At 42.8% G+C, this 24,948-nt stretch overlaps 1 protein-coding gene and 1 long non-coding RNA gene across 2 annotated transcripts; both read left to right on the top strand.

The window, feature by feature from the left end:
- The first annotated feature begins 337 nt into the window (after positions 1-337).
- LOC122465400 lies at positions 338-22,229 on the top strand. The gene is made up of 3 exons (XR_006290212.1): positions 338-483; positions 4,178-4,182; positions 22,215-22,229. It is a non-coding gene; the product is annotated as an uncharacterized LOC122465400 (long non-coding RNA).
- Positions 12,797-18,742, top strand: LOC102937870 (homeobox protein HMX1). The gene is made up of 2 exons (XM_007060038.4): positions 12,797-13,543; positions 15,453-18,742. Exons 1-2 carry the CDS (start codon positions 13,243-13,245, stop codon positions 16,040-16,042), a joined length of 891 nt encoding a protein of 296 aa, XP_007060100.2. The 5' UTR covers positions 12,797-13,242; the 3' UTR covers positions 16,043-18,742.
- Positions 22,230-24,948: the final 2,719 nt, after the last annotated feature.

Raw genomic sequence — 24,948 nt, 5'->3', positions numbered from 1 at the left:
GTCAATCATTAGACAGGAGAGAGAACTGAGTAGTGCAAAATGCTGACCTCCAACAGAAGCTGTTATGTGGTATTATAGTCTACAGTTGTCAGACTAGAGTGGAATGTTAAAAAGGACAAAATACTTTGTTGTTTAGTCTTCCCCTCCACCATGAAGATAAGTCTTGCAAGTGAATTCCTCCCATCATCTGAGTTTGAAGCTCAATGCAGAAGGGAGTAAGGGAATAAAAACCCCTAGCAAGGAAGAACTATACAGTAGAACCTCAGAGTTATGAACACCAGAGCTACAAACTGACCAATCAACCACACACCTCATTCGGAACCAGAAATATGCAATCAGGCAGCCTCAGAGACCAAAAAAAAAAGCAAATACAGTACAGTACTGTGTTAAACATAAACTATTAACAAAATAAAGGGAAAGTTTTAAAAATAAGATTTAACAAGGGTAAGGAAATGTTTCTGTACTAGTTTCATTTAAATTGAGGTGGTTACTATGCAGAAGGAAAATGCTGCTTTTAAAGTTTCAAAGCTATATTAAGTCAATGTTCGGTTGTAAACTTTTGAAAGAACAACCATAACATTTTGTTCAGAGTTACGAACATTTCAAAGTTATGAACGACCTCCATTCCCAAGGTGTTTGTAACTCTGAGGTCCCATTGTATCTTTATGCTGCTTGGACTCCAGGAAGCAAGGATTACTAGGCATAAGCAAAAGCTTTCCAGTTCTTAGCCTGGGTTAGCCCTAAAGGAAATATAGAGTTTGAATATTATAGAAGCTTCTGTTACTTTTTGAAATTTAAGATTGGAACTCATTTGTGTGTATATATTTTTACCTGCTTTAACCTTGTAAATAACTCTCATTTCCTTTTCCTAGTTAATAAATCTTTAGATAATTAATTATAGGATTGGCTACAAGAGTTGTCTTTGGTGTGGGATCTCAAGTGCAACTGACCTGTGATAAATGACTGGTACCTTGGGACTGTGTGTAACCTGAATATTGCTGTGATCCTTGCTGTCAGGGGCTATCTATCACAAAGGTAGGCTTACCTAGATGGCAAGACAGATTGGAGTACCCAAAGGGACTGTCTGTGGCTGCATGTTAAGGCTGTTATAGTGCTGAGGAGTTTCTACTTGATAATTGATTAGTGAAATCTAAGGGCAAGTCTACACTATGAAATTAAGTCAGCCTAAGTTATGTTGATGTACAGCCACTGCAGTGGTTAAATCGCTTTTGCATGTCCACACTACACTCCCTGTGGTGACAGTGAATGTCCTCAACAGGAGTGCTTGCACTGATTTAACTGTCAGTGTGGGGCATTGTGGGACGGCTTCTGAAAGGCAGCAACAGTCGATGTAAGCAACACAAACACTGACACTGCATTGACCTAACTACATCGACCTAAGTACTTTGCCTCTGATAGAGGCAGAGTTATTAAGTTGGTGTAGTGGGCGAGTTACATAGATGGGAGCTACATTTTAGTGTAGATGCTTTTACAGAGTTAAGTAGATGCAAACTGCCTTAACTCTATAATGTAGACCAGGGCTAACTATAGAACTCACCACCAATTTGGGATTAGTACCCGATTCTTAACTTCTGCTCTGAGGTTGGTACTCATGCTCTTGAGTCACTGCAGGACAGCTCGACATAGCCCTCTTTAAAAATTAGACTGAACTCCCTGATTTAATTAGATTAAGGAGGGTATGAATTTTTACTAAATTCACAAGTCTCATATGTTTCAGTACTTCAGTGGAAGAAGCCAATGTACCCATACACTTATAGGCCAAAAAATTCATAGGTTTGTCACTATCTGTTACAACGTCTTTTTTGCGCTCTAAAATCATTCAGAAGTTGATGGGGAAAAGACAACAGCATCTGAGCAAAGTCTTCCTTTAGAAGGCTAAAGTTTAGTCTTCAGACTCTGGAGCCATGTTGAAAATCTCCTTTAGCCCCAGAACGCAGTGAACGTGCTCAGTTAGAGCTGTGCAGAGGACAGAAATTCTGTTCTGTGAAGGATTTTGAAATCTGACATTTCAAATCTGAATGAAACCTGAAAGCAGTGGAATTCTCCACGAAGTAAAATTAAAATAAATAAATATGTTTTACAATGGATCAGTCCAAATATTTAATTTAGATTTCAACTTTATATATATATATATATATATATATATATATATATATAATTATAATGTAATACATTTTAAAAATTCAAAAATGAAAAGTAATTTTAAAACTGAAATGTTTCATTCAGAAAATGTCAAAATGAAACATTGTTGAATTCCCCCCACCCCGCTCAGTTTTCTCCTAAACAAAATGTTCACAAAATCATCTCCGTTTTTTGAAGCATTTTGATTTCAGCAGAACTGCATTTTCCAGTGGAAAATTGTTCCATCGAAGTTTTTCCAACCAGCTAGACAGTATGCAGACTTGAAAAGTGATCTTTTTTCTTAATACGCCTCAATATTGTCTGTCATGGTTGATAACACAGTGAAATATACTTGATAGGATCTGGTAAACTACTCTTTCCACATTGCCCTTGTGCCTCAATGACAGCTATAAAAGCTTTACTGGCATCCATTTCCTGCATAAATCACTTGCAAATCTACAATTCATTCCTTTACTTCAAATATACTGTATTTTGATCAAACAAAATTAGAATGTGCAAATAAATGGAAATGTAACATGACATCACTTAAAAGCACTTTTAGAGAGACAGCATGGCCTAGTGGGTAGGACATTAGACTTGAGAGTCAAAAGAGGTGGGGCCTGTTCCATCTCTGCCACTGATTTGCTGTGTGAACTTGGCCAAGTCATTTCACTTCTATTCTTTCCTCCCACCATTTTCCTGTCTTGGCTAATCACACTGTAAGCTCTTTGGAATAGAGACTCTCTTACTATGTGTCTGTACAGCATCTAGCACAACGGGGTCTTGATCTCAGTTGAGTCCTCTAAGTAATACAGTAAGTTTTCATAATAAAAGTCTTATCCGGTCTTCTTAATAAATATCTGCTTCTTTATATTGTAAAGTGGAGTTACTTAGGGTACGTCTTCACTACCCACCGGATCTATCAAGGATTGATTTATCGTGTCTCGTCTAGACGAGATAAATCGATCCCCAAATCGATGCCGGAGGAGGAGTAAGCAGAGCCGACGGGGCAGCCGCTGCGGTTGTCTCGCCGCCGTGAGGACGGCCAGGTAACTCGAACTAAGATACTTTGACTTTAGCTACGCGAATAGCGTAGCGGAAGGTGCGTATCTTAGTTCGAACCACCCCTTCCCCCCCCCCCCAGTGTAGCCCAGGCCTTTCTTTGTCACAGAGATACAGCCCAAAGCAAGGATCAGCATATAGCTGTGCTGTCCTAGGAGTAGCCCAGGGAACGAATTTTGGCTAAGGGAACTACAGTTGTCTTTGCTCCCCTCCCCATCTTTCCCCTGGTGGGAAGTAATTTACTGATGACCTATATCGGTAGTAAATTACTCCCACCGCCATACTGGCTCTGCTGGGTTGGTCAGTGAGGCAATAGAGTCAGGTCTGTTCAGTTCCCTGCCCCTCCTCCTGCCCCTTTCCTACCCACCTGCTCTGGGAAAGGAATAAGCTGAGGTCTAGCTCTGCTTACTGCTGCCCCAGACCCAAGGGATAGGTCGCCCATAAAGGGGTGTAGGTGGAATTCTTACTCCCCTGTGTGTGGATAGTCCAAAGCATAACCTAGAGTGAAGAATGTAGCACAGGTGTGTTAGGATTCCCACATTAGAATGAGATTCTTCTGAGACATTCCATTAATTTATTTTGCATTAATATTCCAAACAGCATGTATTCATCCTCTCCAGACTCCCAAGGGTTTTAGAACCCTGTTAAAAAATAGCCACCTCTCACCAGCTCTGATTCTTCTCTTTTAAGAAGAACTAACTAGAACTGTGATGTTTATCTCAGTCTCTGAAAAGGACTGATTTCTGCAGAGAGTATGAAAGCCCACTGCTATTCTAAAGTACAAGAATACAAATGTATATCTGAGCTCTTGTCAGACGAGTCACATCAGAAAAGAGTTTGGAATCTGTAATCAGAATTTCTTTTATTGGGAATTAAGGCTCCAGTATTTTTTACAGCTGAACCCCATGTTTTGTTTTGTTTGTGTTGGCGACCATGTCTGGGAGTCAACGAATTAAATATGTTGACTAGGGAGATGGTGTTTTTCTTTTCTGTAAGGACATCAAAAGAAAATGAACAATGATGGTGTTGATGTTAACCTGTGTGATTCAAATACAGCCTAATCCAAAGCCAACTGTAGTCAACTGGTCTCAGTGAGCTTGGATCTAGCCAATAATAATGCTGTATCTGATTCATGCTTCCTGAATATGAATAGTTTATTTCCTGGGAGAACGTTTGGATATACGTGTAATTATTTCTGCTTGGAATTTTAAATTTAATTTCATATCCAGAAAAGTTGTATCATTGCAAGAGGAAATGTTGCCACTTGTGTTCTCATTAATTAATGAAACATCACAAACTACCACAGTGTAGATTTGTTCCTAGTTGTCTTTTTTTATATGGACAGTCTTCACCTGAGATGTCAGAGACAAAATCATTGTAATAAGGCAATTTGAAACTATGTTTACCTTTAGGTACACCTCTGTTTTGTCAAAATTGTGAATACACACACACACACACATATACACACCCCTTCCCTCACCTTTTTATTACAAGAGAGGACATAGCTGGGGCCATGTTGATCAGCGAAAGCAGGAGTGGCCAACCTGAGCCTGAGAAGGAGCCAGAATTTACCAATGTACATTGCCAAAGAGCCACAGTAATATGTCAGCAGCCCCCCATCAGCTGCACCCCACCACCTGCTCCCAGCACCCGCCACCCACCAGCAGCCCTGCCAATCTGCACCTCCCCTCCCTCCTCGCAACTCTTGATCAGCTGTTTTGTGCTGTGCAGGAGGCTCTGGGGTGGCGGAGGGGGGAAGAGGGGAAGGAGGAAGGGCATGGCAGGCTCAGAGGAGGGGGCAGGAAAGGGTGGAGTGGGGGCAGGGCCTGTGGCAGAGCCAGGGGTTGAGCAGTGAGCGCCCCCCTGGCACATTGGAAAGTTGGCACCTGTAGCTCCAGCCCCGGAGTCGGTGCCTGTACAAGGAGCCGCATATTAACTTCCGAAGAGCTGCATTTGGGAAACAATCCTGAAAGTTCATTGTCAGTTCAAAGTTTGTTGGACGATCTACAGCCCCTAAATTCACCAGGATTTCATGAAATAATGCAGATCTAGTGTAGCTTTTGGTACCTGATTGCAAAATTGGTCCATGGAAAGGATACACCATGTTCCTGACATCACACACACTGCTTCTAGAAGATGACTCATCCCCTTGCTGAGAGCTAGCTGCTTTTTCTGAAGCTCATCATGTATGCTATTTTAACGATGGTCACTGTAGGACCAAGCAGAGGGTGCACTGTTAGTGTTATATAAAGATCAACTCATTATATTAAGATCAAGTAGCGATTGAGCATGCCAGTGTTGAATTTTTCTTAACTTCTATTTCCGCTTCAACTTAAGAGCTATACATTTCGGAAACGTACAACTTATAGACTTGTTTCCTGCACTAGCCTTATTTCAATATCCCATCTTGGACTGAATCATGGTATAGAAATAAATGGAAGCAAGTGCTTATTATGTGCTTGAAAAACTTCATGAATTTATCCAAGAGTTTTATTCCTTCTGGTAACACAACAGTTTGGCAGTACAAATCCTTTATGACATACCACAGTCTCCGAAGGGCAAAGAAATACACCAGTCAATCTTTCCCCTGAATTATATGTTGTGTGTTTGGCTTAACCTATCCTCTGCACTTTTTCTTTCAGCAATGTCCTTTCTTTTTATTTTCAGTGTCTCTTGTATATCTTACATGTGGTTAACCATTGAAATTTGATTTCTGACTGTGACGTTATCTGATTAAAATATGACCATATAGATCATTGTTGCAACCACTGTTATATATTTGCAGCAAATCTTGTACAAAGATTGCTGAGTGAGGTATCTATGAAAAGGTTATGATTTGCTGATTATGATTATGCTATCTGTATGCATGTATCATTTTTGTATTTGAAGTTATAAGTATTGGCCCTATACTTGGATTTCAAATGTTTGCTCTTGGGGTAACACCCACAAGGTAGCTAGCCAGCACATTCTGGAGGGACTATTCAAACTGAGTGGCCCATCAAAAGAACATTTAACTGACAATGGACCATGGGAAATGCCCATCCTCACTTAATGGAATTTCCTGCTGTGACTAGGTGAAATGCCCGGACATGTGACTTGCCCATGTGCCTCCAAACTCCATCTTGTTGCTGTAATTTTCCATAGTAAAAACAATGGAATTCCCTCCATATGGCAGAAACTATAAAAGGTCCTGGAAACACCTCAGTTTTGCCTCTTTCTTGCCCAAACCTCTGGACTATACTAATGGGAGCATTCTAACCAAGGGACTGAGGTCATTCCAATGATTTGGAAGCAACCAGAGACTTGACTTAAGCCAGCAGTTTATTCCATTACCGCTACAAGCCTGAACCAAGAACTTGGCAATTACTATATGTATTTGATTCCTTTAACCAATTTAACTCTCACTTTTCTTTCTTTCTTTTTATGAATAAACCTTTAGATTTTAGATACTAAAGGATTGGCATCAGCGTGATTTTGGGGTAAGATCTAAGTTATGTATTGACCTGAGTGTGTTGCTGGTCCTTTGGGATCAGAAGAACCTTTCATTTGATGAGGCTGGTTGTAAAGAACTAGTCATCTCTGAATCCAGTGTTTTTGGTGGTGATATAAGAACTGGAATGCCCAAGGAAACTGCTTTTATGACTTCTTGTTAGCCAGTGTGGTGAAACAAGAGTTTACTTTTGTGGCTAGTTTGGTATATCTTATGAAAGAATAACCACCAGTTTGGGGTTGTGTTTGCCCTATTTCTCAGCAGTTAGTCCTGAATTTGGCATCCTCATTTGTGATCCACTAAGGCATGGTTACACATATTCCAGTTCCAGTCTTTCCCCCATCTACTGGTTATTAGAGTTATTTATTTTTATAACGTAGAGAAACTGATTATAAATAGCTGTCGTGTTGTATTGAATAAGCATATTCTATTATAGTTTAGGTGAGCAGAAAGCAGCAGGTTTATCTACATCACTTTCTCAGCATCCCATCCCACAAGCTATATTATCGTTTCCAGATTCTTAAAAAAGTTAAAAGAAGAAAAATCAGATCTGTGAATTACGAATAAGATTATTTCCGCGGCCAAGATTATGCACCCACTGAAGTACCCAGGAGGTTCCCCCATTGACTTCAATGGGAGCAATAGTGAGCGTTATGGGTACAAACTAACCATGAATGGTTTCAGAGTAGCAGCGGTGTTAGTCTGTATCCTCAAAAAGAAAAGGAGGACTTGTGGCACCTTAGAGACTAACACATTTATTTGAGCATAAGCTTTCGTGAGCGATGAAGTGAGCTGTAGCTCACGAAAGCTCATGCTCAAATAAATGCGTTAGTCTCTAAGGTGCCACAAGTCCTCCTGTTCTTTTAACCATGAATGGTTTTCGACTTTTACGCAGGATCGGGGCCTCACTGCTGAGCAATGAGAGGCGCTAACAGCCCGCACAAGCGTCTTTCGGTGGGTGGAGAAAGCAGGTCCGGGGCGCCTTTCAGAGGGGGCGCCACGGAGCCTTCCTAGGGACCGGAACCAGCTTAAGGTGCTTCCATGCTGTGTAATTTAGAGCCAGCCCAAGGCGCGCTCAGGGCCATAGGGAAAGGCCTCCCAGCCTAGCTCTCCCGGGGCGAGATTCTGGCCCCTTGCCCCTGCAATTAGCCCCATTGGCTGCTATAGGACTGCGCTGCAGCCATCGATCTCCATGGGGCTCACCCAGCGGCAGCGCCTGGGCCTGAGCCCGCTGCTCGGGTTGCTTTCCAGAGAAAGCACAGGCAGCTGTTCCCGGCTCATCGTTGGGTAACAAGTGCTTATCTAGGCCGCCTTCAAGTGTAGGGCCCGAGCCTGCTCCCGTTGGAGCCGATGGCAACGCTCCGCTGGGTTTCAGTGCCCTGTGTCTGTGCCCTTAGCTGGAGCCAGCGCTTGTTGTACTGTCTGGCATTCATGATTTTCTAGGCTAGGAGGCCCCGTCAGTTTCGACACCAGATGCGAGAGGGGATTTTTTGATATTCTCGTTGGAGTAAACTCGGCTGCAAAAGGATTTTCTTTTCTAATATCAACCAATGTGGCAGCAGTTTCCCGCAGGCCAGCACCATTCCCTACCCCCAACGCGGCGTCTGATCTACACGAGCGGAGTGGCTGCGACCGAGCGAGACCGTCAACACTACTTTGGGGCATGGACAATAGAGAAGCGACTCCTTATCCTTATCTTAACTCCTTAACTCGTTGTCGCCGGCCTAAGCGCCTCCTACAGAGACCCAGACTCAAAGCATACAGCGATCTCCCTTCCCCATAGAAGAGCAGAGGTTGCACAGAGCCCCATAAAGGGTGGCTTCCATTTCACTGGTACTTTCCGACAAGTGAAACATCAAACAGACTTCGGAACAAGATAATTGTATTCACATTGCAGTCACACGGGGTGACTTCGGAGCAAGATAGTTGTTTTCACATTGCAGTCACACGGGGCCCAGCTGGTTCAGAAAGCAGCCCTGCTCTCCCAAATATACTCCCCTAAAGAGTAACCACAGCCTAGTTCAGACCTTTGAATACTGGGGTTTGTCATTATTGTTAAAGGCTAAGGGACAGCCCCTTCCACGCAGTTTTGCGTTGCTTTACACTTCTGGTTGCTCTCTATTTTGTAGCCAATATTGCATAACAAACCCAGGGCCCTCATACACCTTATGGCAACGCTCCTAGCGTCTAAACATCCATCAGCCAGGGACTGTACCATGGGCAATAATGGTTCCTGCCCCCGGGAAGCCGAGAGGTCACAGGTGCTGTGTGGGGCAGTCTGCGCCGCATTTCCACTTCCAGTCCTCTTGTGCAAACAAAGCAGGATGCTCATTCCAGCGCTACGCGCAGACTGGGAGGCACTAATCACCAGTTTAAACTCGGGAATCTATAAATCACAATGGTTCTTTCCCGAAGTAAGCAAAGAAAAGATTCCCCAGGGCGCGGTGACACGGTACGAACTGGTTAACTGAAGAGTTACTTGCCCTTATAGCTTGCAAGAGATCTGTCCAATAAAAACGTGGCTTAGCGTAAAATCGAGCCAATATGGTTGATCCTAGCAGGCAAAGGCTCTAAAGCGTTAGGAAAGCGGAATGTAGACAAATTAATTTACTCGAGAATGTGTTCTATGGGGAAAACACTTTAAAGTACTTCTCGACCTTTTATATTGTCAGAAGTTTACTCCCCACCTGCTTGCTATATATTTAGGGCAGCGGCAGTTCTAAACCTTTATGGTCAGGCATCTTCTCGAAAAGGTTTGTCTTTGTCAAAATGTGAGAGCTAGTGTGCTAGCTAGATTTGGAAAAGCACAAGGCAAAAGTCCGTATTCGCTCAGCACACCACGAGATTCATTCGCCCTTAAGATAAATGTGAAAATAGGAACCAACACTTCAGGTAGAAAGTCCAACCAGTGAACAACAAACGCATGATTCCTGTTCAAATAACGCATCCCGCGCTTAAATGAGAATTGATGTGATTAGGTAAGAAGAATTTTGCATGCCATGTAATTTTGATGTCTGAACCCATCTGTGGAATAACAGGAGCTTTCAGTGAGTCATTGGACAAGTTCAAACGACATCTGACATATGAATAGAAAATCAGTGTGAGAAGTAACGAATACAAGTAATTTCGTGAAGAGATTTGTCTTCTTCGTAAGCGCTATTATGTAATCATGATCTAATAATGGAAGAATGTAAACCAGTGTCCAAATTCCATAGTTTATTCTAGAAACAAACACACACATCTAGCATATTACATGATTCATATATTATATATGTAGAATTTGCTGAACATATATAATGAAATATCCAGTAAACTTTCTCTTTCACACTTTCTCTTTCCATATATATGCAATATATATAATTCCGTAGTATGTGTGTAGTTTTTGATATTGTATGTACATATACAGTATAATATATGTGTGTATAATATAGTATATAGTACAGTGTAATATATGTGTGTATATATATATACACACACAATATTTGCATACATATTATAGGTGCATGTGTTAACAAATACAATATAATATATACAAAGCTTTAGATATGCATAAATACATATAGATAAATACACACACTTCTAAGAACTATATATGGAAAAAATGAAATATCCAGTAAACTGAACACATGTAGATGTCACACCAAACATGAATCATGGTGATGTTATAAATATAATTGTTGTAAAACAGATGGTGAATGTATTTGACTCCTGCTCATAATTTCCCAGTATTCCCAGCAGCCCCGCCCCACATGAGCTTTGAAGCAAACAGAGTTTCCATTGAAGAACTGAATATTTTTGAATTATGTTGGGATTTTATGGAAACAGCTGAAAATATCAGAATCTGAAGCATAAACGACTTCCCCCTAAATATGCCTTCTCCAAGCAGAAAAAGCTCTATAAAATCTAACGCAACAGGCCAAATCCTCCCTTTTACTGAGGCGAATATCCCGCAGTGAAGACACTGGGACAATGAGGAGCAGGGCTGGAAACAGTGTATGCTCCCAAATTACATCAGAGACTACGATCTTTCTCTCTAAACAGTGGTAAATGTCTCAAAAACTCCTGCCATGTATTAGATAGCTGTGCCAAGTGGTGAAATTCAATAGATGTTTTCAAGGTACTTGGGATCCGGGGTGAGGAGGGGGGGGGGTGTTAAAAATAATTGCCTGTCCAGTTTGCTGCAAACCTAGAGTAAGAGGGCTCATCAGATATGGAAAGGACGAGTCTCGGAAAGTAAAGGAGCGATGATCTTAGACTCCTACACTGTTATTTTGCAACATAACTACCAATCTTTTTGTGTATCACAGGGATAGCCGTGTTAGTCTGTCTCCACAAAAACAATGAGGAGTCCCGTGGCACCTTAAAGACTAACAGATTTATTTGGGCATAAGCTTTTGTGGATAAAAAACCCACTTCTTCAGATGCATGGATTGAAAATTACAGATAGAGGCATAAATGTGCGCCAATTACAGATACAGGCATAAAGGTGTGCCAATATATATTTATGCCTGTATCTGTAATTTTCACTCCATGCATCTGAAGAAGTGGGTTTTTTACCCATGAAAGTTTATGCCCAGATAAATCTGTTAGTCTTTAAGGTGCCGCCGGACTCCTCCTAATCTTTTTATGATGTCAATAGGTTAACACGGGCCCTCTGGCCAATACCAGCAGCTTGCATTAAACTACTTCATGCATAACAGGGCTGTGCCAGTGGGTTATTCAGGTGTGCACCCTGCATGGTGTCTGTTTACTTACCTAAAGCTCCGGGATCTTAGGTCTGAAGTCTCGTCTTGGTCTCTCTGAAAACTTGGCCCACCTAGTCCGAAGGAGAGAGGCGTGAAGTAACTGACACCTACCAGCAAACAGCAGCGAGTTCCCTTGGCTTGCAGTGGAACAGTGGAAGACACACCGCTATATTTATGTCAAAGTGGCAGCCCAGAGACACACACGCGCACTGCTGTCTGTACAGAATGGGGAATTCGGCCCTCGCTGAATCGTGTCGCGCTCAGTGTCAGGAGCGATCGGTTTTCTGCTAGGAGGGACATCGCCTCGCATCTCTCAGTTTAATAGACGTGCTTAAGCGCTCAAAGAGGCTGGCGCTGCTGGAAGCCCAGCTGGCCACGCTCCCCGCAGCGCTGGGGCTTCACACAAGCGCGCTTTGGCCAGGCGGCGGCGGCGGCCCAGCGCCTGGGGCCATGGCGAAGAGCTCAAGTTGAACTACGGTCACAGGCTGAAGCAGGCGACCAGGGCTGGGAAGCTCGGGTCGCTCGGAGCTCCGGCCTCCGCTCGGTTGAACGGTTGCCATTTCAAATCGAGTCAAGGTTACAAAATGCAGACAGAGGTTGAAACCCACCAGCACATACATAGAAAGAAGCATGGCCGTGGGAGAGAGGGATTAGGGCGTGCAGTCCACATCCCACCCCAGGCCAAGCTCACAGGATTGTCCGGCCTTTCATTCCAGGTGTGGGTCATCCTACCTCCTGATCACCCCACCAGCCAGGGCGGCTTGCGGTGGGACCTGTCCGGGGCAGACATGTTTGAAACAGACACTTCCTGTTGTATTGATAAAGGGGGCTCCCACCTTAACCCACAGCAGGATAAATAAAGGGGCGGGAGATCATTCTTCTCCCACCCCCTCCTGTTCAAATGAACCGAGAGCAGGAGCTCTGAGCAATTCACAACCATCCTGGGTTCAGCTCTGAAGGAGGAGAGGTGGGAAAAGAAATAATCCCCAAATTATTCCGGAGGATCCGTCCAGAGTGAAAGAACCTGGAAGGGGACGAAGGAGGTTAAAGGGGGATGTTTCAAGAAGGAGAGGGTCCTTGTTAACTTGCTCTCATTTATGTCCTCATCCACCAATTATTATTATTATTATTACTATTATTTTATTACAATACATGGGCGGGAATTGATTGGCTGGGCTGCCCTCTGAGCCCAATCTGGCCAATGGGAGGCTCGGGATGCTGGCTTGACCATCCCTCTTACCCATGAGTTGGAGCCTGGCGTTCCCGCTCTCTGCGTTTTGATTTGCTCCCTAATTGACCTAAATAAAAAGCCTGTGAGTGACAAGGCTTCTGCAAGCCCCCAAGGCAGCGCGCACTCACGCACACGCAGCCAGCCCAGACCCCAGCCCCGCTGAACTCAATGCAAGTGATTGCCCTGCTTTCCCTGGACTCATCCCATTTGCCGCGCTGCTCGTCCAATCGGAGAATTACTCCTCGCTTGTAAAACGTTTAACTTGCATGACATTTTTATTTCGTGATTAGCGTTTTCGCGCAGAATCTGGCGCCTCCGATGGGCTCTTCCCCCCCCCTCCCTTTTCCCTCCTCTCCTAGCTGGCAGGAAATGATGGCAAACAGCGATCTGAAATGATTACTCCGGGGGAAAAAATCCTTTTATACCAGGAGAGCATCCATCGGGTTTCGCAGAGAAAGGAGGCGATTGCTCGCACAGAGCGAGAAAGCCCTTTCGCCTCGGAAACTGACTAGCGATCTAGCCAGCGAGCATTCCCAGCCCCCACTGCTCTGACCCTGCGAGCTGGACCCATTATGCCGGACGAAGCCACTGACACCACCAATTCTGCCTCCTCCCGGGTCTCGTCTTTTTTTATCGAGAATTTGCTGGGGACCGAGGGGAAAGAGAGCCGAGAGGAGAGGACACAGGAGAGCACGGAGGATGGCCACAAAGAGACGCGGTCGCACAGCGGAATAGCCGGCAGCCATTGCGCGCAGGTCTGCTGCCAAGTCTCTCCTTTTGGGTTCAGTTCACAGAGCTATCCTCTCAGGGAAAGTACAATGGAGTGGTACAGAAGAACTCACGCTAGTTTTATAGGATCCACCAGTCCAGACAGTAAGTTTCCTTGCGGTTCTGTACTTGTTTCTTGAGCAGCCCACTGGGGTCCAAAATGCTCTTTACTCGGCTAGAGCAAAAGGCAGTTCTGTAGCCATCTCTGGGTGTACCTGGCTCCCTGCAGAGAGAGAGAGGGAGCAGCTGTATTTATGTGTCAAACCTAGAGGACCTAGGGTGGGGTGGGGGCTTAGTTCCCAGATAATGTCGTGTACATTTCTCCCCTGCACGGGAACATTTGCACAATCACCCTAAGAAATGGATTTCCAAGGGGAGTCTACAATCTTCCCTCAGGCACAAAAAGAGAGAATGAAATGAATGGTAAAATAGCACTCGTAAGCAAGAGATCCAACTCCTCTCTTCTTAAAATTCCTTCTCTAGCACTGGCTCGTTGTTTCCAACCAGAGCTGCCCAGAGCAGTTCCCAGAAAAGTTATAAATTATATTTCAAACATACTATATCAAAAATCCCCCCCCACACACACACACACAGACGTTGAGCGTCAGTCCTGTGGGCTAGTTTCTAAAAAGTCCATATTTAAAAAAACAGAATAATCTGGAGCAGAAATAAAATAGCTATTAATCGGTAAAAGGAATCCCCTAGTACCTCAGGCCTGCACCGTCGTATTTTGAATGCAGAAAATAAAATTGGAGCCGAAATTTAAATTCTAGTGCAGAAACTAACGTCTGAAAAAGTTTGCAAGCTGGAGTCAGCTGTTCTGCTGAAAAAACTGTAACTTAGTACACGCCTCTGAACTACAGAGGGGAAGGTTATATGCTGGAGTTTCCAGGACTGATTGACGTGAAAGATGTGTGTGTACGTCCTAGCCGGTCCCTCTTCACCAAAGATGTGTGAATTCCTACATGGCCAGACTCTTGTTTCAAAATTACACCTGGAAGCAGCCAACGTCAACCCCTTTCTTTTCTATAAACAGATCTTAAAAAAAAAAAAAAAAACCTGACGCTATTGGATAGTCTAAGATTTTCAATCCACCTGAACCATTTTTAGAGGCAGCTTTAGGAGTTCCATTATTACATTGTGTTAATGCATTCAGTTTCTCAAAGTACGAAATAACACGTCAAGCTCCAAATGGGGGGAAATACTTCTCTACCCTAACACACATTGAGCCCCCTTCATTGCTTTGACAGAAACCTCTTTCTGTATGTAGCCAGTGATAGACCTATCTATCTTTTACTATGGGCTATTGTTTGCATCGTTTCTTAACGTAATGGTTTTTAGTTGACAGGTTTCAGAGTAACAGCCGTGTTAGTCTGTATTCGCAAAAAGAAAAGGAGGACTTGTGGCACCTTAGAGACTAACCAATTTATTTGAGCATAAGCTTTCGTGAGCTACAGCTCACTTCATCGGATGCATACCGGTGAAGTGAGCTGTAGCTCACGAAAGTTTAGGCTCAAATAAATTGGTTAGTCTCTAAGGGGCCACAAGTCCTCCTTTTGGTTTTTAGTTGTGTAGCTGAGTGCTTATTGGTCTGGACTATGATTCTTTCTGAAGGGAAAATATCTATCCGTGTCGTGTGGTGCAAAGGATGATTCGCCTGTAATATTTATCTGGAGAAATAGGGGTGGACTTGGAAACAGGAAGAAGAGGGAGCGCAAGAAATCAACTGCGCTCTGACACCACACTCCCAGCTCTCTGTGGTTGCTTTCTTTGCTGCTGCTGCTGTGTGTGTCCCATCCCTCAGTGGTCATCAGAGGTCGTTTGCATGTGCAAATCAGTGTGGGAGTCTTTTAAATATAGGAACATAATAAATATTCTCGTATACTGTATGTATTACATAATTAATACACGAGCGATGAGTCTGGAGAACCAGGCACGGTGTGTGTGTGTGTGTGTGTGTGGTTGGCTACGGAAGAAACAACCCTTGTTCCTCTGTCTCTCTTCTCTCCATCAGCCAGTGACCGAGACTCTCCCGAGATCGCCGAGGAGGCATCAGCGGGGAGGCCAGGGGGTTGCAGAAGCCAGGCAGAGGAGCTGGGCTCTGCCGAGAGGAGAGAGGAGTTTGCTCGCTGCAGCACCAGCAGGGAGGAGGACGACAAAGCCGAGGAGCCGGACTCCGCCGAGCAGAGAGCCGCGGGCCGCAAGAAGAAGACCCGCACGGTCTTCAGCCGGAGCCAGGTCTTCCAGCTGGAGTCCACCTTCGACATGAAGCGCTACCTGAGCAGCTCGGAGCGGGCCGGCCTGGCGGCCTCCTTGCACCTCACCGAGACCCAGGTGAAGATCTGGTTCCAGAACCGCAGGAATAAGTGGAAAAGACAACTGGCTGCGGATTTGGAAGCGGCCAACGTCTCCCACTCCGCTCAAAGGATAGTAAGGGTGCCCATTTTGTACCACGAAAACTCGCCTGCAAGTGCTTTAGGCTTCACCTTGCCTCACATGTCTCCTCCCCTGGTGGGGTTTTCTAACGCTGTCAGCTACCCCCTGGCCTCCTTCCCTGCCGCCTCAGTCCCGTTTCTGAGATCGCAAATGACAGGGCTCGTTTGAGAATCCATCTTTGCAAGGACCTTTTTTCCCGGCTCTGCCCCACTTTTCCCCTCCCTCCTTTCAGCCCCATTCCCCTTCCTCCAAACTTCTTATTTCGACTTATGCATTTCTTGATTTTATGCTTTTGAATTTTAAAACGTGCAATAAAGATACTTTGGGGGTACCTATAAAAGCAAGAGAAGGAAAGCCATCAACACAGTGTCTGTCACCAGGATGTCTATGCCTGTCACGTGCCCAAAGAAAATACAGTTGTGTGGAATAGAGTCTTTCCACGCCACCTTGCAAATGATCCGTTTAAAAATCGTAGATTTAGACAGCAGAAATAATAACCCTGACGATTCGATTTGTTAAATAGACTTTCGTTTTCCTTGACCGAAATGCTCTTTTTAGCGAACCCTAACACGTAGTCTTTGCTGAGCATGAGAAGAATGTAAAGAACGTTACACATTTTGCCATGACAATGGCACAATTTAATACACGGGGGAGGGTGGGGGATGTGTGACACCCTCCTCTTGGGTTAAATCCTGCAATTTTACTGGGATGGAAGATGAATGAAGGTTGAGAAAGGGCTTCAGAATCTATCCCAGGATCGTCTTTCGACATTTCATAAACCTGCAAGGTTTAGACGAAAGAGTCAAGTGTTTGGGAAGTCGGAAGGCTCTTTGGTCACAGTAAGTTGTAAGAGGGACATAGCCCATCAATTGGGCACACGCACACTAGCAGGTATACGAGGCTGGATTCGGCCTGCTTTGGTCACTCGGCTGTATTATTCTATTCTTTAAAAAGCCATTACTTTTTAATGTTGATCTGGCTATTTCCAAGAATTTATCGGACGCCCTCTGCCCAGTCCCTGCAATCTGGCCACAGTCTTGATATTGCCTGTTTAATAAGTAAAGATCATTTTTAATTTCCATATTTTCATGATCTTCTTTGTTCAAAACGTCAAAAGCATATGATAAAATACCTGCTGACTATTTCTAAAAATGCATGGGGTTTTTTTTTTTCGTTTTTTTTTAAACAATTCCGCAGAAAATCTTTCAACTACTTCACTCAGTAACAATTCTTATCAGAGGGACAGTTCCCTCCCCTTTAGAACAGTCGGGTAAAAACCATTTTAAGAATACTGTATTTTAGCACCCGCTGACGACCAAAGGATCTGTTTCCCACTTGTTTTGGTCTCCTGACAAATCTAAAGAAAACACAGCGCAGCTTTACCCCTTTTTCATATGGGAAGCTGAGATTCTCGCTAGTTTTGTGTAATGGATGAATTGTTGGCACTGGCAATTAAAACAAATCAAATGTCCCCAGCCTGGGAAATTGTAGCTTTAGTTACACAAGCTAAACTGTAATGTGATATTATATCAAGTATTATGCATGCCTAAACTATTTCCCCCTTTAAGAGCTGTTTTATTTCTCTCCCTCTCTATCCACGGCTAACATTAATACTGGATCAGTTATTATTCCTGAAGGCTGGGATTCCTTCCCGATGTTCTGAATTTGAAAAGGGGTGGGAGGGAAAGACTTTGTCAAACTCAGTTTTGGGGAAAGGTCAAGCTTTGATCCTGTATATTATGGTATAATCAGATGTAATTTAATCTACCAGCTCGGAGCACTATCTGGCTGTGTAGGGAGCACAGATCCGGGGTGTGTTTTGGCGTATACATGTGTGGCCCTTTCCTCCGTAAAGAAAGCCAGTGTTCACTCTTATTTATGGTCTTAAATTATATTTTCGACAGGCTAGTCTTATTTCTTGTTATGATATCAAATAGTAATGGAGAGTAACCTATGATACAAAACCGGGAAGAATGCCTTGTTCTGGCTATAAAGTTTCGATATTTTGCTCTCTCCAGCCCAAAATATAACCCTTTGAGCCATTTCCCTCAAATGAATTAAGAACACTAGCAGCATCAAGATTAATCCACCCAAGAGACAATCCGGTTTATGAGACAATGCTAACTTTTCGTATTGTTCTTTTCCATTCGAGTTTAGGGTAATATTTATGGTAGCCCCTATTTCAATACTTGTGAACTCCCTTTACTAGCTCAAAGAGATCGTCACCGGTTTTCGTTTGCATGGCAGCTGAACACTTGTATGAAAATCTCCTGCCACGTTGGTGGGAATTAGGCTAAAATATCGTTCTCGGTTACAGACGAGGGTAGCGGGGATTTGAGGCGATGAGGTTTTGGAATGCAGTCGATAATAAACAAACCTCCGGCTGTGAAGAACTCAGATCGGAATTGACATTGGCTATTTGGTGTGAAAAAGACATTATTGTTGGGGGAGGGGAGACTATTTATTGCCTATGCAACACGTGTTATTATTTCGCAATATTTGCTTCGATTACGTTCCAGACACAGGTTTAGATGGAAGAGAGGCAGACAGACAGATGATTTCCCCCGTTGAGTACAACTTCACCAATCGCTCAGTGTTCCCGACTGGAGTAAATTATGATTCACAACAATCATATTGGAGTAGATTGTAATCCATCGTGCTACTTAACCACCTGCCACTGCTCACATGGCATTTCTTTTCACTAATGTATGAGATGATGACTATACTTCTGATTCTACTCCATATTCTTTTCTTGAAGGCAGGCCTACATGATCGATCCGATTCTTTTTAAAATGTGGTTTTGGCATGAGTTTGTTTTTTAAAGACGTGCTGATTACATCAATAAACAGATTTTTTTTCATACACTGTATTTGAAGCTATTCTCGCAGTAAAATATTAAAAGGTACAACACGTGAATTCGTATAAGGAAAAACTTGCTAACATGCTTTATTCTGCACATCTGGCCAATGCTTTGCATTACATTATTAAGAGTTTGCACTTGCAAGTAACAACACACACCCCTCTAGTTTCTGTACATTGGGAAATTTGTCACTGCACTAGTTGCCAAGAACAGTCTACAGGGTTCAGAGAGACGCCTAGCATAAAACACTGGCAAGCATTAGAGTTGTTTTCAGAGTAGCAGCCGTGTTAGTCTGTATCCGCAAAAAGAAAAGGAGGACTTGTGGCACCTTAGAGACTAACCAATTTATTTGAGCATAAGCTTTCGGCTGTAGCTCACGAAAGCTTATGCTTAAATAGGTTAGTCTCTAAGGTGCCACAAGTCCTCCTTTTCTTTTTGAGAATTGTTTTTATTCTTCTTCACTGCCCATCGCTGTTTTAAATGGAAATTGATAATGCAAAACTTTTACCCCAGAAAAACTCCATGGATTCAAAGCGAACGTTTTCAGTCTACATTTTAGTTAAACAAGTACATATTAAAGGGTACGGTTAACATCTTGTAGTTCTTCTGCACATTGAATTAAATCATAGTGACTTCACTGACACATGATAAAGCTTATATTTATTTAGCAAGGACTCTTCGTGACATTTAGACATACGTCGCTACCTTGTAGCTCAAAGGAACCTCAAGACAGCTTTAAAATAAGCCCAGTTATACTCCAGCTGTAATATTATTATGCAGTATAAATCCTTGGCTGCTGACATTTATGGAATGAATCCTGCTACAACAGCTTGGCTAGATGGCACTCAAGAGGCAAAGCTGAACAGTGAGAAAACTTGAGTTTGTTGGATGTGTACAAAGAATCAGTAAAAAGTAAAAACCCTTCTGAGCTGACCTCACTGAACTAAATCCCTGCTATAACTGCCACAGAGATGATCATTAATTACACCTCAGCTGAAAATGATCAATAGCTTGAAAAGCATCTTGTTAAGCGATTAGTCCTGCAGATACTATTGCTCACAGTCTTAAAATCTCTGATAACTTTTTATATGCCTGGCTATAAAATATTCATGCTAATCAATACTGGATAAATCTCATATATGCGATTGATTTTTTTCTCTTTTATACTGCATTATCTTTGACTAGATGGTCTCTTTTCTCTCTGTAAACATGCAGGCCATGGGGGCTGTACATGCTCCAGCTCGACATCGATTCGAGAAAGGCATTTCAAATGTACTTGGAATAGGTAGTGCGAGCCACTTCAAACGGGATACGGAAATCTTGACTTCACTTGCCTTCCAATTCAAAATAAGTTTAACATGGTGTTCAGGGCAGACATATAAATACTTTACTTCCCTCTATATAACAATTCCGCCCTCGCCCCTTCACTGAGAATGCATTTTAATTTCTGTATGAGGAAAATATTTTGCGATTATGAAACTCCTACAGTGTATCTGTTGTGTTAAGCTTTTTTTCTTGTCAAATTGGTTGCAATAGGGGAGCGGGAGAGATGGTGTCTCCTATCAAACGTTCATTGATTTATTAGGGAACCCCCAAGTAGATTTAAACTCATTCGTCATCTCCTGTCTAAAAAGGATTCCAGGAAGGAGAATTAGTCGATGGTTTTGAACTCCCCGCAGACTGAAAAAAAAAAAAAAAAAAAATGGCTTCGAATGGGGATTGAGATTTTTTTAAAAAGAAGGGCCCGATTCTGCATTTCTTGTGTCCCCCAAATGCCTAGTAACTCGAAGAGTTTCTTGACACTTGGCACCTCTCCTCTAGTTTCGAAAACATCCCATAGAATTATATATTTATATAATAACTATTGCGCTTTGGTCATTGCATTCCCACGTTTATGGGACCCCAAAGAGATATTTTTGTGCACCCAGTGAAACTAAGAAGTCTAAACCTTTCGCCTTTGCTTTATTCGTTCTCTGCTCCCTCCCTTCATAAAAGGGATCTTCATCGTTGTATTTGCTTTCCCCAGAATATTTGGTGATGTAGCGCATGTTCTAGGAAAGGGAAAAGTTTGCGCTAGGGAGACACAGGAGATGATGCTGATGGACATTGCAGATGGAGAGAGAAGTTTGTCTGTCGGTCTCCATTTTTGTTGCTATAGAAAGATTTGTGGATTTGGAAAGCAAGATAACGACAAGAATCAGGCTTACGGCTGCAACCAACATTCTATTTTACTATTGGAAAGAGCTCTTTTTAACGACCTAAAGCCACTCAGATCACATTCATAAATATTTCAAACACAAAGCGTTGTTATTGACTTTAAAGTTTTTGACCCAATAGCTGCATTGTGGGAATCTCACTCGGTAATGTGAAGAGAATTCCAGGTGTTCGGACGATGCATTGGTTTTACTGAGTTCTCATTTACGAATAACAGGTGACTTTTCCTTTCTTGGCCTATTTTACTGCAAGGTATATCCAAAAAATACTTAATACCAAGGAGGGAAAAAAACGAACACAGTTACTTTAGAAAGGTTATCTAGTTTCTAATGAAATTTGATTGTGAATACGTCTTAGATTTAGATTACGGTTGTGCCATGGAAATAAGTAAAATGTACGTGAAGTGATTTTTCTAATGCTTTCCCAGGAAATTCCAGGATTTAGTTAAAATTATTAGCCACTGAAAATAATGATCAAATAGGAATTTGAGATATTTTATTTTAATGTGCACAAAGCATTCACGTTCCCCTCTTCAAATACAGCCCATTAAAAAGACAGTTACAGAAGTACAGACCTAAAGAGCGGCAGTTTTGACAATAAAATAAAATAATAAAATATAGAGGTAACCCCCCTCCCAAAATAAATAAACACACAACCCCCCCTCTTCAACTCCCCCCAAAACCTCTCCCAATATAACAAGTAGTTGCTTTTAATCGAAAAGACTGTACATCCTCCGGAGAAGAGCAACAATCTTCTGGGTAATAGAAATTGAATTGCTGAGATAAATAGATTCATTTTTGATGTAAAAGAGTAGTGACGGTATAGGGGGTAATACATCCCCATTTGATCAGGAGAAGCTGTGTAAGTAAAAAGCTTGAGGGCTGACTCAGCCGCAGCAATCACAACTTCAGAAAGCTGATCCTCGAGGTTACTTCTTGTGCCCTGCTTACAGCTTGCAGAAAACGTGAGTTTAACCTAAACAAACGTGGCGTAAGTTTTAAGCAACAATTCGACACAGGAAACTGTGCGCTAGGTTTTCACACTATGTGTCTGGAAGAGCGTTTGACTGTGGCAAGAGCAACCACAGGTCCAACTAATTCCCTAAGTCCTAGACACGAGTGTATAAGAAAATGTGTCCAGACAAATACTTCAAGTGACCTTTCGCCACTCAGCTTTAGAAATAGAGTCTTGATAATCCAATTTTATTCTATAGGCAGAGAATTCTCTTCTCTCTCTCTCTCTCTCACACACACACACAATTTGAAGTAAAAGCAGGATTTTGGTTTAAGGGCCGCAGGGTTTGTCCGTTAGCTTGGTATGCATCTAGCTTCTGGATTCAAAAGAGGACCCCATCCCTTTTGGAATTCCGAGGACCTATATGTCTTTTGTTGCCAGTGAGTCATTTGACTGCCTGCATGGGCAGTCGGGGCGGTCAGATACTGGATTCAGCTCGTCAATGGAATAATATAGTTTCTGTACAGCAGCCAGCTTGGGATGTGAGGGAGAGGGAGGGACACAAACGTACCCAGAAACAGCGCTCTCATCTCATTGTCTAGCTCTTGTTCACCTTTGGTAGCTCAGAGCGGTAGCAGAACCTTCATTGGTAATTCAGAGCATGATCTTGCTCCCATTGAAATCAATGGCAAAACTCCCATTGATTTCAATGGGTGCAGGATCGGGACCCTTATTGTAAGGAATACATATTCTTGTTATTTAGGTACCACATTTCTAAAAAAATCACATTACCTCTTTGCCTTTCATTTAGCCTGAAATTTATGAACGGTCTACAGGTCGTTAGATCATTATATTTCTGTTTCCTTTGCTGACGTACTTGAAGGTTTAACCTTTACCTGAGTGTAAAATAGGTGACACTAGCTAAAAGTTATTTACCCTTCCTGAAATTCACCCAATTTCCTCCTTGCTTTCTGTTCTCTCAAATTGGTTTCTTTCTTTAAATAAGAGATTGAAGTAATACTCAGAAGCTCAATAATTTTCCCCTCCCTGGAGTAAACTTGAGATGTTTTCTAGAGTAAACAGACCTAGATGACTAGATGACCAGACCTAGATGGCAATAGAAAATTCTTCTGCGGCAGGGAATGTGACTGATAAATGAACATGAGGGGGAAAAAACCATCTAAATTTTAATCAAAGTGGGAAGAGTCCTCGCGAGGGGAAGTTTTCTTCACTCAGATTGAAATTCACTGACCATCTCCCCTTTTCTTCTTAAAATTTCTTACCACTAATAAAACTATTATCTTCTCTCCACTCCCCCGTCCCCTCCATCTCTCATTTGAAGATGATCTTTCTTTAATGGTTCATCTCCTGTTCTTCCCACCAAACTGCACAGGAGATGTGGAATCAGATGCAAGGCGAATAAGGCAGGTTAACGGAAGATTGGCACTTTGCGCCTGGTGGAAAATGTACAGTGCTCTGGCAGACGAAAGCATTCAAATCTTGAGTCTATTTATAAAGTGAAGTTAATTGTCATGAAAATGTCTTACACCCGCTCTTTTAAAGAACCATCGCCGCCTGTAAAGATGAAGGAAGTTTTAAGATGCCTTAATTTAGCTTATGGTACCTATGGCACCTGGGCATTTAAAAGCCTGCCAGCAGTTCTATCCTCAGCCCCGAATCAGCCCCGAATCAGCCCCGAATTTGCCCTCAGCATCTCTTCGTGGTTGAAACACGGAGTATCAAAGCAGAAGGGCCTCTTTAAACACTCAGCCAATTATGGAAAAGTAAAAAAAAAAAAAAAAAAAAGAACGTTGACTTTCTGCCTTAACTGGACAAATTGTCTCAAACAATTTAGGCAGCTGTTAAAAGCTGCAATGCTGAAAGGCCCTGTTGTGGAAAAATCCTTAAGGAATAACAAACAGGCCCCTTCCCAAGACAACCACCCTCCTACCCTTCCACACCACACCACTCCACTCCCCACCCAACACACACCCCTCCACAGCACATAAAACATCCCCCCACAACACGTCCTCCCTCCACAACACACCCACATCCCTCTACAATACACCCACCAAACCTTCCACAACTCCCCCTCCACAACACAACACACACCACCTCCGCAACACGACACACAAACACCCCGCTCGCTTTCACAGCATACATGCACACACTTCTGCCCTCCCCACACCGCGGTCACCCCTCCACCACACACACAAAGCCTTCCACAGCCCACACATGCAAACATAAAGAGGGCAAAATAGTGAAGTTTAAGTTTGAATGGGTTACCGATCTGCAGTATGAAATCTCCAATCACAACCACTAACATCTCCAAATGTCCTTATGAATGAATGAGAAAATATATTGTATGCATTAATATCCTCCTAAAGTATACAGAAGGGCACAAACACTGTCTAAATCTCTTGTAAGTCACATATCAAACACCTTATTGCACGAGACTTTTGCTTTTTGTCCTTAAAAATAGACTCTCTCAATCTGCAGACATCTCTGAGGACTTTTTGGTAAATTGAAACCCCCAACCCGCTTGGGCAGCAAATGAGAAAGTCTGTGGTTGCACTTTCCAGTCAAGAATATGTGGAGAAATCCTATATACTAGGCCTGATGTTTTACAGGTGTAAGGGGGAGCAGACTCATGAGAAGAGGAGAATCACTCCAGTCACTTCAAAGAGCTACTCCTGATTTACTTCTGTGGGAGGTAAATCAAGCCAACTCTTCTCCCCTTATTTCCCTGCGTCTCATCTCTCTGGTATGTATTAAAATAAAAAGTTTATATTGATTGTGCTTAGAGGCTCCAATCATAGATCTAGACTCCACTGTGCTACAAACAAATACCAAAACCATAGTCCCTGCCCCAGCTAGTTTACATTTACTGAGCCTAAATATTCTGACAGTGTTTGGTAGCTATTGGTATTTTGCTTTCTCTTCTCTCCTCCTCTCGCCTTCTTCCCTTTGCCCCCTGCTCTTCTCACTTCAATTCTTGCCCCTTTATTCTCATTTTACACCCTGATCTCCATCCCATTCTCTGCAT

This window comes from Chelonia mydas, chromosome 4 (genome assembly GCF_015237465.2).
Source record: "Chelonia mydas isolate rCheMyd1 chromosome 4, rCheMyd1.pri.v2, whole genome shotgun sequence".
In the NCBI taxonomy this organism is placed as follows: domain Eukaryota; kingdom Metazoa; phylum Chordata; order Testudines; family Cheloniidae; genus Chelonia; species Chelonia mydas.
The sequence above is the reverse complement of the archived record's forward strand: the minus strand, read 5'-3'. Positions and strand labels throughout refer to the sequence as shown.

Excerpts from the sequence above, each read along its gene's own strand:
- LOC102937870 (XM_007060038.4), top strand. The coding sequence starts at position 13,243 with ATGCCGGACGAAGCCACTGACACCACCAATTCTGCCTCCTCCCGGGTC. Across the intron at positions 13,544-15,452 it reads AGGATCCACCAGTCCAGACA|CCAGTGACCGAGACTCTCCC; the intron begins GTAAGTTTCCTT and ends TCTCTCCATCAG.